This window comes from Lethenteron reissneri, chromosome 54 (genome assembly GCF_015708825.2).
Source record: "Lethenteron reissneri isolate LAM-NWPU_2019-01 chromosome 54, ASM1570882v1, whole genome shotgun sequence".
Classification (NCBI taxonomy): Eukaryota; Metazoa; Chordata; class Hyperoartia; order Petromyzontiformes; family Petromyzontidae; genus Lethenteron; species Lethenteron reissneri.
Window position 1 is genome coordinate 12,115,681 of NC_083832.1, and position 17,774 is coordinate 12,133,454.

The 17,774-nt window shown below is 48.9% G+C and overlaps 2 protein-coding genes across 2 annotated transcripts; both read right to left on the bottom strand.

The window, feature by feature from the left end:
* LOC133356496 (probable protein BRICK1) lies at window positions 1-3,053 on the bottom strand. The gene is made up of 3 exons (XM_061574027.1): window positions 2,868-3,053; window positions 2,111-2,193; window positions 1-1,605 (listed from the first exon to the last, which is right to left on the bottom strand). Exons 1-3 carry the CDS (start codon window positions 2,983-2,985, stop codon window positions 1,579-1,581), a joined length of 228 nt encoding a protein of 75 aa, XP_061430011.1. The 5' UTR covers window positions 2,986-3,053; the 3' UTR covers window positions 1-1,578.
* A 2,356-nt stretch (window positions 3,054-5,409) lies between these two features.
* On the bottom strand, window positions 5,410-13,259 carry NRF1 (nuclear respiratory factor 1). The gene is given in 12 exon segments (XM_061573954.1): window positions 5,410-7,186; window positions 7,299-7,399; window positions 7,936-8,030; window positions 8,137-8,430; window positions 8,894-9,052; window positions 9,437-9,564; window positions 9,567-9,582; window positions 10,377-10,503; window positions 10,823-10,937; window positions 11,045-11,246; window positions 11,341-11,420; window positions 12,858-13,259. Coding segments are annotated over 12 exon segments (1,470 nt in total). The 5' UTR covers window positions 12,904-13,259; the 3' UTR covers window positions 5,410-7,079.
* Between the last annotated feature and the right edge of the window lie 4,515 nt (window positions 13,260-17,774).

Sequence of the window (17,774 nt, forward strand, 5' to 3'; positions counted from 1 at the left end):
TCAAGGATGCGACGTTTATTCGTGACACGGGGGGGGGGGGGGGGGGTGGGGCACCTTAATTGAGAACACGCGGTGACGAGCGTAGGGGCAAAGGGGGCGGAGGGGGAATAGGTGGCGTTGCTCCCGGCTGGTGCCAATCGAGTAGGCGTGTTTTACACAACTCTTATCCACTGTGGTACGGATGAACCGATATCGCGGATCCTTTCATAGACGGTCGACTATTTTTGTCAATAATTTCGAACGCAAAGTTAACATTTAAATGCTGCCCTCGGCAAAGCCCTCCCCGTCATCCCCACACTGCGCCACGGGCAAAGAAAACCCGACACGGACTCACGTGCGCCACGGGCAATTAACGTGGCCGGGTGGATCGGAGGGTGGTTCGCAATGGCTTTGTCAGACACATCGAGCTGATGTAATTGGATATATGTTCCCCACAGTGAACATTTGGTCTCCACATTGTATTTGTACCCTCGGGGTAGGGGTTAGTGGTTTTGTCTTGGTAATAAAAAAAAAAGCACAGATATAAACTCACACGCAAAGAAAGTTTACAATGTTATAAAAAAAACACGTATTTGGAAGGGGAACTCGCACACAGTAGTGAGCAGTGACTTGACTGTCTTGGCCTGGTCACCAATGACTTCACAAGAAACCAAATACAAATTGGGAGTTTTCAACTAAATTTGGCAAAATCCAGGCTCTGACAGGTTTGACGGAACACTCATTGCACGGCGTATTGAAAAATAAATGCAGCTGAAGTTTGTATTAATAAGTCATCTGTGACGTCAACTTCCAGGGTCGTTGTGACACAAGGTGGTGCGCTGCTCGCTGGAACATTTAGAAACGAAGATCTGTTCGTCTCATGGTGACGTGGCAGCGCCGTTGGAACCCAACATGGGAAGGCAGTGGAATAAAAATAACAAACGCTCAATGTACAAAAATCGCCACATCAGGCACCGGACGCAGTCAAACCCAACAACAGGTGGCCCCTCTGTGTGTCACGACAGGCCCCCAGGGTGACACCAGCGGGAGCAATGGGCCACAACACCGAGACGTGCTCGGGGTGTAAAAGTTCACCGCCCTGCAATCCGACAAGTCCTCAGGATTCAGAGAATACATCTGAATCAACCATAATTAGTTTGTTTACACTATAGTGAATGTACTGGCCTCTTGTGGCTGCAGGGGTCACACAAACCCATTGCGTGCAACATACACGCATGTCAAACGTGCGATTCCTTAAAACCGCGAGTCGAGGCGCGCATAGTGAGCTTTAAGGAGCGACATCGAAATTGATGACTGGCGCCCAAAGAGACCCGCGGTGCGTGCCATGGCGGACGTGGACATGCTCCCGGCCTGCAGACAAGGCTTTGCGTTTAAGGCAATGGTGAAGGGACAGCGAGCGGTGAGCAGTGGTGGTTAGTGGTGGGTAGTGGTGGGTAGTGGTGGGTAGTGGTGAGTAGTAGTGTTATCGGCGTGGTGGGGGAGGAAACGGACACGGAGGAAGAAGGAGGGGCACCGCCGCAGAGGGCAGATGGGACGGTGAGGATCGGTGTGGCGAGGGTGACACGTGGTGAAGGTCTGCTAAGTCAACGTCTCCCCCTTGGTCACCTGCGGCGAGACGAAGACAAATCAGCGTGGTTATATTTGGCAAAGGTATTTTCTTGCGACCTTCCATGTGGGTGGGGAACGGAGGCATGGCATCTCCCCTCTTTGTGTCTCTCATCAGTGCCTCTCCCGCGTGTCTTCCTGCGTCTCATATTTTGCATATCCTTTGTGTCTCACCCATGTGTCTCCCTTATATGTGTCTCCACTTTCTCCATCTCCACTCACTCAGTCTCCCCTCCTCACAGAAAATTATTAAAATATAATAAGACAACCCAAATAGGACAGTGTAATATGAGATAGACCATTAACAAAACAACAAAATCGAGTCTCTACAAATGACACAAAAAAACAATCAACCCATGACTTGAGTTGTTACTCTGAATTATCGCGATGATGTGTGGAACCGTGGGAGGATGCTATGCTTGAAGGGCCCATGATGTGTGTGTGTGTCTCACCGCCCTGCCTCCCCCCACCGCTCTGGTCACCCCCCCACCACTCCTCCTCTTACCCGAGCCTCGATGTACTCCACGCGTCGCTCGAGTGACGTCAACTTCTCGTTCAGCACGGCGAGGCGGGCACGGCACGACATGTCTGCGCCGCGCACCAGCAGCCGGTGGGAGTGACGGCAGCAGCAGCAGAGATGATGCCAGCAGCAGCAGAGATGATGCCAGCAGCAGCAGAGACAACATCAAAGGCAAAGTGGGTTAGGATTCGGTATTTTCAAGACACCACAGCAACACCATCATCAGCCATGATCGATCCACTGCTGGATGAAGGCTTCCCCAAGTTGCCGCCAACTCTTACGATCCTGCGATACAACAATCTGCCCATCACTTGTTGGCTACGTGTGGATCTCATCGCTCCATCTCCTTGGTGGCCGTGCTCTCGGACGTGTTCCATCCCTCCATAGCGCCATCACAGAAACACAGTAACATCACAGCGCCATCATAGATCACAGAGTAACATCACAGATCACATGACATCACAGATCACAGGGTAACGTCTCACAGTGCCATCACCGAAGGGGTAACTCTACCACGACTGTAAACACACAAAGGGGGAAGTCGATTTCTTACGCCGGATAAATATCCCCGGCCGTGTTGGCGATTCCCATTGGCCAAAAGCAGCATCACGTGATCTCGCCTGACCAACGGCGACCCTCGTAACGGAGCGCGCGCGCGAGCGCGCTGGGGAATGTAAACGGCGGAGGATGAGGGAAAGAGGGCGGGGGGTTGACGGGTCGGGGGCTTCGCGCATTCTCGCACCGAACGAGTTGAGGAAGTCGGCGATCTTTTTGATGCTGCTGGAGATCACTTCGATGTACTCGCGATTCGCCCAGTCCTGGTGGATCTCGCGCTGCACGGGATCGAACTGGCCCGCCATTGTCGCCTGGGCTTTCAAGCCCCGCCCCGTTTACCACGAGCTCCGCCCCTCGTTGCAAGCCCCGCCCATCACTACAAGCCCCGCCCCTTCACTACAAGCCCCGCCCCTTCACTACAAGCCCCCGCCCGCCACTGCAAAGCCCCGCCCCTCGTCCCCACTGCTAAATCAATCGGTAATAAAAACCAGGCTTTTCAATGCACACACTTTTTTTGCATTCAATAGTAGATAACAAATTTGTTTGACCCCGGAATTAATCGAATTTGACGTGCTCAATAAAAGTAGGCGGCTTCCTTTCGATATGTTTAATTGTCTTTGATGCGAGCTTACACTTTTATTGAGCACATCAAATTTGATTAATTCCGGGGGTCAATGTAATTTCTTTAATACTTTTGAGTGAAAATAAAAGTGTGTACATTGAAAAATCTCGGTTTTTATTACCTCATAATACTCTTTGGGTCTTTCGGTAAAGTCACAGATAGAAACATAAAAAAATTCTATCTTCGTGACTTTAGCGAAAGACCCAAAGAGCATGAATTCCTGCAGTCACAAAAGCTTAAGTCAATGTCATAATAGTTTGCAGTGCACTTGTCACTCTCGCACCGAGGAACAAGAGGGGAGCACAGCGGCCGCTCAGGCGCCATGACGAGCGGCCATAGAAGAAGCGCCCCTCCCATTGGCCATAGGCTGCCAGCAACAGCCGCTGTCATTGGACCAGACGTTGGCCCACGTAGGTGGGGAGGGGGGGGGGTAAAGTGTACAATCATTATTTATGTTCTTTGGGTCTTTCGGTAAAGCCACGTAGATAGGGTAAGTGGGTGGGGCGGTGTCCCTCGTTTATTAACGAGCTGGATGTCTCACAAGCACAGCCACCGTTGCGGTGGTTCCCTCACATTGACATGCTCATCTCTCTCGATGCAATGGCCACCTCCACAGCTGCGTCCTCGTGGAGGTAGATCAGCTCTCCGATCTTACATTTACGTGCAAATTCCATCTCTAGCCCCACCCACTTCCCCTTGGGCTAAACCCATCTCAAACCTATGTAACAACCTGCTTCAGCAGCTCTCCCGCTCGATATTGTTTTCACCTGATGACGATTGCTCGTGTTGCGATTGAAACGTCTATCTACGTGGCTTCACCGAAAGACCCAAAGAATATGAATTCCTGCAGTCATGAAAGCTTTAAGTCAAGATCATTATTTAGTAAGATTTAGTTAAAACACGAATAGGACCATGATGGGCGAGACCTGGACCGGTTTAAAAATTAAATCTTGAATTGTCACGCGAGTCGAGGCTGCGTAATGTCAGCTCGTTAGGCTTCGAAGATCTGAAGACATTAAGCGTTAAAGATTCCAAAGAATATAATGACAACACGGCACACTCAATAAGTGTTTGAAAAAAGGAGCTATACAGCTCAATGGGCCTTACTTGGTAAAATACAAATATAGTAATCCCTCGCCACTTCGCGGTTCAAGTTTCGCGGCCTCAGTGCATCGTAGATTTTTCAAAAATATTCATCCAAAAATAAAAATTCAAAAATACCGCCATATCGGCAGCCGTATTGCGGAAAGCAGCGTTTCATCGTGATGCGCGAGAGAAACGGTTTCCCAGGATGCCAGACAAAGAGAGAAACTCTCTCAGAGGCTTTGTACATACCCACGGGCACTCAGACAAGGCACGTGATTGGTTCCCGGCGCGAGATCGACGAATGAGAGCACGAGTGGATGTATCCCGTGAGCTGATTGGCTGCGCATCATCGCATCCTCTCCCAGCTTCTTCCCTTGTTGTATCTCGCCACTCTCGTTCACGCTGTCAACTGTGTCTCGCGTATCTTAGTGTTGTGCAGTAACACCATCATCATCATCACATTCATCGAACTGCCCAGGTCTGTCATCGTCGTCATTGTCATCGTCGTCATTACTGGAGTCAAGTCTCAAGATACTACTGTCATTGGTGAGTGTAGAACACCATAATACGTATCGTATGAGAGAGTAAATGTATAATATTAAGGTTTTATAATTAAATAGATTTAAGTAAAATATATATATGTAAAGTATAAATGTACATATTTTAAACATTCTGGTACCCACACACACATATACGGAAATTCCTAGGGGGCCAATCCTATTTCGCGGATTTTCACCTATCGCGAGGGGTTCCGGTCCCCATTAACCGCGATAAACGAGGGATCACTGTAATTTCAATTTGCTTTTCATACAACTGCTAACCTCAGCAACAATCGGTAAATACCAGAGGTGTGGACTCGAGTCATGTGACTTGGACTCGAGTCAGACTCGAGTCATGAATTTGATGACTTCAGACTCGACTTGGACTTGCATAACAATGACTTTGTCCCACCTCTGGTAAATACGACACTTCCGCTGGCCCGTGTCCCATTTCCATGCATTGAAAGCACACTGCACACACGGATATAAACGGTCTTTATTATATCACAAAATTAACATCATGTATAATATAGAATAACGCTCATTTTGTACAGCACACACACACGCGCATCATTAGTAATAAACAAAACACGCACAAAGGGAGACCCTGCACCCTCAGCGCGTGAAGATATTTGACTGCATCCCAAGAGTTGAAGCATCCATGAGCCATATAGCCCCCACTGCCAACTCGCCCCCCTCTCCTCCAATGTGCAAAGGATTCAAAGCATTCGCCGACTCCTGGGCTGCAAGAGATTCCGGTTCTCGCAATACGAATGGAGTGCCAGCAAGACACGAGACTATTGTCATAGCTACAGCAAAGTATACTCTACATGTGGTGTGCCGCTGCTGAATGAAAGCCTCTGCACAAAGCTGGCGTACAATTTTCATGGACCCTAAAAAAAACGATCGTCGCACACAAAACTTGATGCGGTCAAGAAGTGTAAAGGTCACGACAAATATTGTTTTCGGTTAGATTGTGTCAATGTGTCGTAGACACACCTCCACATGACAGCCAATGAGTAAGGTTTGTCACGTGAACAAAACGTCCCAGCACATAAGTGTGTTAAAGAGAAAACCCGCAACATTTACAATGAATGCCATCACTTTACTCTAATTAAGACCCAAAATAGGAAGACTTATTGAGCATTCTGGCAATAACCTGACGATGCTGATTGTAATCACCAACAAAACGTAAAAATGGTCAATTGTAATGTTGTGGGTTTGCTCGCCAACACACTACTGGCGGGTCCTGAGGTTGTAACTAATTTGCATGTTGTGCTCGTTCCAATCCGTACTAATTAACTGCGTCGAGTGGAGGCAGGTGTACGACACTTTTACATTTATGCGATCTAACCCAAAAAAACTACTTTATCGTGAATAATAATTGGGCACGAAAGCCTACTATGTGTTTATACAGGAATGGAGTGGGAGCCAAGGAATGGAGCGCATCCGAAAGGACTCCCAGGGAGGAGATGCAGCAATGAGATTGGTTCATGTGCGGGTGCTCAATGGATCGTTGCATTGCAGGATCACAAGAGGTGGCAGCAACTTGGGGATGTCTTCAGCCAGTCGTGGATCGATCACAGACGACGACCACAACTGGATGCGTGTACCGCGGCGCGGGCGTTCTGATTGATTCTGTTAAACTTTTTGGTGAATTTTTACTTGCAACCAACCTTCCTCTCTCTCCTCCCCCAACCCCAAAACATCTGTCTTCTTTCCTTTTCCTGTCCAGCCCCTCCGCAGGGACACTGGGGTCCGTCAACTTCCAGCAGTAGCGGCAGCGGCCATCCTCCACTGTGGGCGATCATCGTCATCAAATTCCATCTGCTCCATCCGTCAGTCTCCTGTCTTTGTCCTCCCTCTGTTTCTTTCCACTATCATTGTCATTGCTTTTGTCGGATTGCTGTTTTGGTGGTTTTGTCGCGACACGACCGTACAGCGACAGTTTGCGTTCCTCACTTCTTGCCGTTGTTGTTTAGTCCACCTAGAAATAGGAATTCCCCCCCCCCCATCCCCAAAAAGGGTCCTCTCTGCCCCTCCTAGGTTCCCATGCATCAAGTGAAAGGTGTCCCTCTTCTCACAACTCATGGGTTTGCAAGTCCGCTGCGTGACCTCGCGTACCTCCGGCATGGAAGAGGTCACGGCGACATCACCCCAGGGTCACGACCTCCACGTCTTCGGCGCACGCCAGTCCGTGCGTCGATGCCACGGAGACCTGGGCAGGGTGGTCCGTCGCCAAGCTCACGTGGTAAGACCCTGTGGGGTCGGGAGGTCACGGAGGGCGTGGGTCAGGGTAAACGTGAGATTGGCTCAAGGTGAATTCAGGCCAGGGAAGTGTGGAGTGGCGAGTAGTGAGGGAGAGCTGTACCCTCGTGCTGGGCAAGGGCACCCACGGCGGCCGCCGCTTCGCCAGAGAAGAGGATTTGGTTCCCACCGGGCAGGGTCGTCACCGCAGTGACCGTGCCTTCGCTGTAAAGACAATCAGAATATTTATTTATATTGAAAGAATCCCTTAAGCTACAAAGCTCTATTTCACAAATGTCGAGTAGATCTCCCCTGTAGCCTTAACAGACTGTTGGGGCAAGTGCTGATAGCGAACACCTATGTGTAGTCCGGGACGACACACAAAAGGGTGGGTGGCCAGGACCACGCCGAGCTGCCTTTGTCTCCCTAGTGGCGATGTTTACACACCGCACCAGGTACACATTTGAGGACGAGTCGACCTAGGGGAGGCCCAGGACCGGTTCAAATAATCGTCACTGGTGTTGGCCATGAGCGGGAATCAAACTCGTGTTGCCGGGTTCGTAGCGCAGTGCGCTAACCACTGCGCTACCACCCCCCACATACAAACACACACTGACAGACTCGTGTTCACTTTTGTGTGTATGAGTGTTAGGGTGCGGGTGTTACTTGTGTAGTGTGTTAGGGTGCCAGGGTGAGTGTTTGGGCAATTGTCAGTGTGATTGTCAGTATGAGTGCTGGGTCTCGGTCGCACAGGCTGGCACCTGTTAATGGCCACAGTGACGGTGGCCGTGTCGTGGACCCCCGCCTGGTAGACCATGTCGGAGAGGGTTTCCACCTCCGTCCATCCCCTGTCCATCTTTCAGGGGAGGAGACAGGTGGTGAGTGGTCGGTCATACTTCGTCATCAGCCATCCTCTATCCACCAGACGCACACTCACGATGCACCCCATTCACCACACTCACCATCACCTGTACGAGGGACAAAGAGCCATCAGGGTTGATCGCCTGCACCATGGTGGCGCCACTGCCGTCATCGTCCGTGCCGAGCAGCGTGCTCGTCAGCGTGGTGGCCTCCTCCTGCTCCTCCTGCTCCGCAATGGTGGCACCATTGTCGCCAGCAACATCGTTGCCGGCCCGCCCTCCCGCCGCGGCCACCTGTGGCACGGGCGCATCGTCGAAGGCGTAGAGCAGGTCCTCACGCCCGTGCTGCCGGTAGCAGTTCTTGACGATGGTGCGCAGCGCGTGCGTCCAGGACACCTGCCACCGTGCGCCACACGGCCGCCCGGTTGCACAGCTTCATGAGTTGGTGGCTGCTCTGGTTAATACCGCGGTGTGTTAATAAAGAGTAATTTCACCTTGTAATGCGACAGCGACGCCAATGCCGATGCTGCACGGTATCCGCTCACTCTCGAAGAGTGACAACGAATCCAAAGAGCGAGGAGGAACCACAAACGAGCGGATGAGCTGGTGCCAAAGATTCACTGAGCTCTGCAGTCCTCAACATATTAAGGTGTTATTGGCCAATTGATAGGTGTGCATACATATGGGAGGAAACAAGAGTACACGGACAAACCCCAAACGTGCAGATGAGTCCACATTTTTGCTGTACCGTCTTCTCGGCTATATATATGTATGTATGTTGAACTTCTTCCATGCTGTACGTAGCCAAACGTGCTATGGGGGATCTTTGTATGCGTGTGTGTCTATGTGTGGTTCCCACCAGCTGTTTCTGCTGGTGGGAGCGTGCGTCGGAGCGCACGTTGGCCCACGGCACGTGGGGTGGCCACCACGGCGGGCGGCACGCCTCCTTTCCCCAGCCTGGCTTCCCGCGGCCCGTTGAAAACTTCAGCATCTCAGGGATGAAGGCCCGCAGCTGGGCCTACTCCATCACCACAGTGTCACAAACAAAAGACAAAGATCCCCCGTATAGCCTCAACAGCCTTTTGGGGCAAGTGTTGTTAGTGTGCACCTATAAAGGCCAGCAAAGGCACACGAGGGGGTGGGTGGCCAACACCATGCCCGGCCGCCTTTGCATCCCTAGTGGCGATGTTTACACACCACACCAGGTACTCATTTGAGGCTGAATCGACCTAGGGGACGCCTAGGACTGGTTCAAATAATCTTCACTGGTGTTGGCCGTGAGTAGGAATTTAGCACGGTTCATAGCGCAGTGTGTTAACCGCTACACTATCACGCCCAACACAAACATGTGCGTACACACACTAGCGCGTACACACACACATGCATGCGAGTGTACACGTGCCTGCGTCATCTTGTCCACGGATACGGGGATGCCGTCAATAAGGAGTGGCGGGAGCTCCGGTTGCCGTTGCCCCCCGTGCACGGCGGGGGCGTGCACCGAAAGTGCCTCCTCCACATCCTCCAGGATGACGACTTGTACCGGCGCACCTGGAGCAATGAGTGTACGGAGACAAATATCCCCCGTACAGTCCTTAAAAGACTGTTGGGGCAAGTGCTGTTCGCGAGTAGCGCCTGTGAAGGCCGGCACGGCACACGAGGTGTGGGTAGCTAGCACCACGCCCGGCTGCCTTGGTCTCCTTGGTGGCGATGTTTACACATAATACGAGGTATTCATTTTAGGCCGAGTCAACGTAGGAGAGGCCCAGGAATGGTTCAGCGGGTATAAATAGATGCGCACGCAAGTGCACGGATAGACATCTACACACTCACTCGCTAAGACATCACAGATTCCCCATTAGGCCCACACAGGCTGTGGGGCAAGCGATGTTGGCGAGGATATATGAGGGGGCGGGATGTGGCCAGCACAATGGCCAAACACCTTTGTTTCCCCAGTGCTTATGTCTAATACACACCGAACCGGGAACTATTTAAGGTCGTCCTAGGGGAAGCCCTGGACTGGTTCAGATATTCACTGCCACTGATGTTCGCTATGAACAGGGATCAAACTTGGGTCACTCGGTTCGTAGCGCAGTGGTGGGGAACAGCTTCTTTGCACGGTTCAGCATCGTCCAAGTTCACTCCACACTCTCCCTCGCTCACCCCACGCTCTCCCTCGTTCACCATTTCAACCGCTCTCACACACGCCCACCCCAACCCAACGAGTCCCCACTTACCCAATTCTCCCCGGCTCACTCTGGCTCACCCTTCCGCACGTCCCCGCTCAATCGCTCGCACACTTGCTCGCTCGCCCGCCCACCCTCACTCCCTGCTCGTCCCCGTACCACGTTGTCGAGCGGCGCGGCGCCGAAGGCCTTGAAGACGGGGTTGGGTTTACGTGGAGACACAAAAAGCACCACTGCCTGCTGCCCCACGCGGGTCGTGTACTCGTCTATCATGCCCCTCAGCTTCCTAGGGGGTAGGGGGGCAGGGGTGGGGGAGAGGGGGTGAATCACGACATTACCAGTGAGGAAGCAGCGAATTTGGATGCAACATGAGTGAGAAGAGAGTAAGGGGAGTGTGAGGACAGGGTGAGGAGAGTGAGGCAAATGCGGGAGACAGTGAGGAGAAGAGGGTGAGGAAAGGGTGAGGGGAGCATGCAGAGAGAGTTAAGAGTGAGGAGAGTGAGGCGAGAGGAAGGCTAGATTGAGGAGCATCGGGTAAGGCACGAGTGACACGAGAGTGAGGAGCGAGCGAGAAGTGAGTGCGGCGTGTGTGCCACTTGGCTGACCGCAGGAGCCTCGTCTGCTGCCGCTTGCGCACGAACGGGTTCGACTCGAAGGCATGCAGCCGCCGCCTCCTCCTCCCCGTCGCCACGGCAGCAGCGGCCGCCAACCCCACGGGGCCTCAGGTGATACAACGCGGACGCATTAGCTCTCACAGCAGTGGCGGCATCGCGCGTCCAGCCTGTGAGTGTGGGTAAGCATGGGCGAGCCTGGGCGAGCGTCCTTACCAGAAGCGGCGAGGTGTGCCGTGACCTGATCGGCCACGCTGGGCGCAAGGACACCACCGCCACCATCGCCGCCATCGTCGTAACCATCATCATCGTCATCATCAGCCGAGGATGACGATGGTTCATCGTTATCTTCGTCAATATCTTCAATATCTTCTTCGTGGGCCATCGTAGGTCCCAAGACCCTTGTGTAGGCATCCATCTGTTGGGTGATAGTGTGTCAAGAGTCGGTGTGTCAGGCGAGGAGTCAGTGTGTCAGGAGTTGGTGTGTCATGCGACGAGTCAGTGTACCAGACCTCCACCTGATTGGCAATCGCTGTGTCATCAGTGGTGGGACTTGGTAGCTCCTCCTCCATGCTGGCCGGCTCCTCCATGGCTGCATGGGCCAACCACAAAACATGGAAAACACGGGGAGGGAATGATTCAATTGGCAGGATGTGATTCATTTGTGTAGTCATTGGTAACTGGGATGAGACCACTCACTGCACTTCAAAACCCAATTTAATCAAAACTCAGTCCATGTCAGTCTAAGGGTCGACATAATTATATGGTTCTCTTCAAAAGTTATTGGTGACCGGGCTGAGGTCATTAACTCGCTATACTCGGCTTCATCATTGGTGGGTGGCCGACACCTCGATTCGAACCCAGGTTCTCAACAGTGCTGACTCAGTGATTGCCAAGGCCATTATGAACAGCACAAGCCACCCTAACACCACAATGTGGTTGTTTAACTGCTCATTGAGGAATGTTGCAGGACACAATGTAGACATGAAATTTAATTCTAAGGGGAATGTAAATATTGCCAATAGATTTGTCAACATTGGACCTCTAGGGTTCCTTTTTACACTGTAATTCAGTGTAAACATCGACTAACACGGTTCTCTATGTACGGTGCAAAAGACGTTCAAACATACATATACATTCGTCAGCCCATGATCAATCGCCCGGAATGCGACTGGTCTTATCAGATTTCCAAAGCAAGGCATGGTTGAACCTGGCTATTGATTAAATGGGCGATAACCACAAACACAATCAGGTTGACATAAAGCAGCCGTGCGATACGTTTTGGGTAGCAGAGGAGAGAGAAACAAAACCCTTCATTGCACTCTATACATTCTAAATCCTTAAATAAAAACCCAACGCAGGCCCCTCCTGAAAAGGAGTCCTACGACTCCGTGTGGCTTTCACGAATACGTTCTTATCGACAAAACGGGCTGTACATGTACATGTTGGCATCCATATGTACGCGAGTTAGAATCCTGTGTGAATGAGTGCATGAGATTGATACCGCGTGGGTGAATGGCTGGATGAGATTACCGTGTGAGTGAATGAGATTACCAAGCTAATGAGTGAATTAGGTGTCAGCTCAGTTGTGGGTGCATGACGTTTGTCAAGTCAAATGTCAACCAAGAAATTGTGACGTGTGAGGTCATGTAAGTGACCTTGCGGACGCCGCTAAATAGTGAGGGGGGTCACATCCAGTGCGGCTGAGCAGCTCGGCTCAACTGCGAACTGAATCGCGGCGCCTCTCTCTCCACTGCCAAGCTCCTAGTTCATATCGCCCCAAGTTTGTATCGCTCCTCGTTCCTATAGCTCCCAACTACCTGAGCCAGCTGTTTAAGGCCACTTACGCCACTCTTAAGAATAGCCCACAGTGCGCCTGCGGTCACGGGCCTCACCACAACTTCTAGATTTGAAGTTTTCGTGACTGCAAGGAATCATACTCTGTTTTTTTTGGTAAAGTCACGTAGGTGAAAAATTTAATATTTTTTTACCTACGTGACTTTACCGAAAAAACCAAAGAATACCTCACCACAACGTTCGGCGGGTCGTAAGGGTTTATCTTGACCATACTTCATCACGCTGGTCGGTGTGGATTGTTGGGGGCGGCATAGACTTTAGAGTCCAGTATCATTATGTAGCACTCTCGCACTGCCCTCAGCAGCAGCCTCTTCTAACACCTGTTTATCCATGTGGGTCGCCCAGAAAAGCACTACTCAGGCTCAAACAAGCTCAAGGTCTGAAGTTTGATGCGCATTTTTTTCATTGCAGTATTCGCTGACGCAGCAACGTTAGATATTACAATTATATACGTTAAAGTATGCAAGTCATGAAAACTCCCCGACACGTTTGTAACTTTACACTGCGGGCCTAGGCTATATGTGCACGCCTATGTAAACATTAATTGTTACCAATGAGTGAACGCACTAAACCTACACGCATAGAAATGTAAATATGCGCACGTGTTAAATTAAAACAACCTAAAAACCGCGCCCGCTCCGTAAGACGGACGTGCCCCGAGCCCCAGTGTCGCACGGGCCTCGCCTGGTTTCGTTCGCCGACTTTGGAGCCTCTTCCACGGCGTAGCTGGCAAGCGAGGGACAAGGCTCGGCCGGGCCTGCAGGGCCCCGGGGGTTGGGCTTGGCCGCTCCTTTGACTAGACGCACTGCGGTGATGACGCAAGCACGCACCCCGATGATGTCATCACGTACGGAGTTGCCCAATGAGAGACATCAGGCCAGTGATGAGATCATCACGTAACCAGTTACGCGAGGCGCGCGGCGCGCAAACTGAGTTACGTCATCGCGCGCACGTTGCGCGGAGTCGCGGGGAGGGAATTGTCTGATGATGTCATCGCGGTTTGCGATGACGTCATTACGAAATTCTCTGAATAGGGCAATTACGTCATCGTGCACATATCGACAAACCACTTTTACAGGTACGAACAATCAGAAATCAGAATCAGAAACGGTTTTAATCGCCATGTAAGTTTGCACAGACAAGGAATTCACTATGGCGGGACGGTGCATACATTGAACAAGTAGGAATCTTAACTTATATAAAAGGTATACACTCTAACTATACTAACGTTACAAAGTATAAGTAATACAAAAGGGCTAAAATTTTAAAATTATGAATAAGTAGACCTTATAAAATGCTAAATGTTAATTAGCCGTATTAAACAATCTTTAACATTTTACATTTCGCACACTGCCCACCAGGTATAATACAGGTAGGAACTACAGGTGCAGGTAGGAACTACAGGTGCAGGTGGGAACAACAGGTACAGGTAGGAACTACAGGTGCAGGTAGGAACTACAGGTACAGGTGGGAACAAGAGGTGCAGGTGGGAACAACAGGTTCAAACTGCCCATCAGGGATTATTTATCTGTCTGTCGTGCATAGCCACGCCCTCGAGTTGTATTTCATAGAGCGCTTTGGGTGGGCTCAGCACCACGTGACGCGCCGCATCGTGAAATGAGCCCCCAAAAAGCATTTGCAATTTAACTCGTCCCTGAATTGTACTAAAAACATAGGCAAACATCGGATAGCATGGGGGGGGGGCGACATTTTTTTTTCAAAATCCCTTTTCTCAAATAACTTAATCATAGCAACTGGAATTATAACAATCATTGTGGCATGCAAGCCAGATATTCAATTCAATCAAGGCCATAGGGTTGAGGTGGCTATATGAGCATTACAGATTATGGTCAGGGCTATAGGTTCCACACAAGTCACGTTTTCCCTCGTGTGGACAAATGCACAACTACAGTACACAGTAGAGGGTTTTCAGCGGTTTCACTTAACTTGATTCCTGTGTCGTGGTCAAATATTGTAATCAACATTTAGTCTATTTCCTGTTGTCTAATCAATTCCAAATGTTGCACACGCACTCATCCGGTGACAATGCATGCCTGTATCAGAATCGGCATCAATTCATCAATTAATTCGCTACTTTAAAGCAATTTACATTTTTTATGGACGCCTTATTATTTATATATATTTGTGTAGGTCAAAAACTCCGCGGTCCCTAAACTCTCGAATCGCGTTGCCCAAGAAGCAGGCGCCACGTGCCTCAGGCGCGCACCCTCGCTCTACGCAAACAAAAGTTTTACATTGAAGATTAATTTATAACATTTCGTCGTGAGAATTTTTATTTTATTGTGTTTTATTTTTGTACTTTTATTATTTCCCTTCTACATTGCTTTACCGAAAGAACCAAGAAGATCAATGTATTCAAGTAAGCGTTGATGTGGGAGTAGACGCCGCATCGTTGACATACTTCTCGAGCGTGAGTTAAACGAAGTTGTGAATAAAACCGTTTTTTTTACTTTTTTTAAGGAGTTTATTTAACTTCACTTGTGTTTGTCGTGATCAAATCTTGTAATCAAAAGTTAGTCTACTTCCTGTTCTCCAATCAATTCCAAATGTTGCACAAGTACTCAGATCCGGAGACAATGCATGCCTGCTTTCAAGCAATGTTTGTATGGACGGCTTATTAATTATATATCTACGTGTAGGTCAAAAAACGCCGCGGTCCCTAAACTGTGGAATCGGCTCGCACAGGAAGCCGGCGCCGCGTGTCTCAGGCCGCACACGCGCCGCGTGGTCGAGTTACGGCCGCCATCGCTCCACACAAGCACAGAAGTTGGACATTCAAGACGCAGTTATAAAGTCATCAAACAATTAAAGTCAGCGTTGATGTGGGAGCAGGCGCCGCATCATTGGCGTACTTTTCGACCGTGAGTTGAACTAAGTTGTGAATAAAAGCGTTATTTAAAAAAAACATTTTTAAGGAGTTTATTTTATATATGTATAATATATTTAGGATATAGAGATGTTGGGGCTCTAGTTGCGAATGGCACTATTATATGATGGATTAACAAAAGCTATTTTTTTTTATTTGCACGAAGTAGTCGGGAAATGAATTTAAAGGAAAAAACGAAAGGCACCCACATCATGTGCCTTGCCTTTTGAGAAAAAACAAAGATGCGTTCTTTAACGAAAATAAGTGACGAGACCAAAAAATAAATATTAATTGACATAATGCATTGCTGCACCGTAATATGCTGCATTGATTATCCGTGCGATTGTTATGATGATGACAAGATCTGACATCTTTGTATTTAATGTAGTTTAACATTTTTTTTAAACAAACGGTGTGGAAAAATACGTTTAAGAAACCGAGTCATGTTATTCGTTACACGATTTGCATGTATCGGCATTTTTGTTATTTCTAGTGGTATATTGTATAAGCGCAGCTGCATTCACGTGTAACACTTTGGGTAAAAAAAACAATGTTATATGGATAACTAGCTTTACTACCCGGGACTTGGATTCACCACGCCCGACCGCCTTTGTCTCCTCAGTGGCGATGTTTACTACACACCACACCAGTCTACCTAGGGGAGGCCCAGGACCGGTTCAAATAATCGTCACCGGTGGTGGCCGTGAGCGGGAATCGAACTCGGGTCGCCGGGTTCGTAGCGCAGCGCACTAACCACTACACTACCGCTCCCCCCCCCCCACACACGTCCATAGGTACACAGACACGCGCCTGCTGCAGACACAGCGTTCAGGGTGCGTCCGGCAGTAAACGACTGAAATAATAAAGCAGCAATGCTGCGCGAAGAACGCCTTAGACCTGCAACACATTTGCATGGCACTGTGCCCGCGGAGGGTCGGAGGGAGGGTGCGTGACATGAGCAGGCACACTGCGTGACGCTTCCACGTGTATTTTTTAAAATAGATTTACACAGTGTACAGTCTGGAAAGTACCCACATGGCAAGTTTCAAGTTTGTTGCATGTCCGGAAGTACGCTAAACATTTTGAACAGACACATAATCACAACTTTGCCTTTTATATATATGGAGATGAATGAAATGCAGATGGCAGTCTTCTCGCACGGCCAGCTCCATGTCGCCTTATCTCGATCACATCGAACCAAACCTCCAGCAAGGCTACTACTTAACGACGAGAGAAAATTCACGTGAAATGTCCTTTTTAAATGAAGTCTTCCAGATGTAAAAGATATACGCTTTTAATGAATAAATAAAATTATCTAATTCAAAACATAACACAATTCATCATGAGATCTCCTTTGCCAGTACCAAAATATGATAATAGGGTTTTCCCCTTTTTTCTGGCAACAAAACTGGTATTAAGATTTCGATTTAAAGCTTTCGTAACTGCAGGGATTCATCTTCTTGGTTCTTTCGGTAAAGTCATGTAGAATGGAAATAAAAAAATATATAACATAATAAAATAATTCTCACGACGTTTCGGCCACAACGCAAATAGCCGTCCTCGGGTGGTACACCGTACTATATACTGCCATAGACAAACCAACATTAAATTATATACTGTATTACTATACACCACCCCATACCTTATACATTGTAATAGTGTATAGTCAATGGTATAGTGTATAGCAGATTGTATAATAAGTAATAGTATAAAATTGTAATGTTTAATACAATGTATAAGGTAATATATAGTATCATAATTGTATAGTGAATATACAGCAGTGGGATATACAGTAGGGTGGGTAGAATAATACATAGTGTAATATTACAATGAATAGTCGAAGGTGGTGTATAGTAATACAGTATGTAATTTAATGTTGGTTTTGTTTATGGCAGTATATAGTACGGGGTAGACCCGTGTGATGTAAGAGAAAAAAGTTTAACTGGAAGCATATTATATTTTATGCGACATAGAATTGTAATGTATTGCTTACTGTTAGTAGCTCAGCTTATTGGAGAGTATATTTTGTATACTGATGATACTATGTAGTTTATACTTTCGTTTTTTACGTGGTGGTTTAGTTACTGCAGCTACATACTATTAACATTCCTTCCCTTTATTAATGTTACCCCTATCCCCTCCCTTTGATGCTGCTAATCCTGCATAATGCACGGGCATAATATGACTTTAAACCCCCCGCCA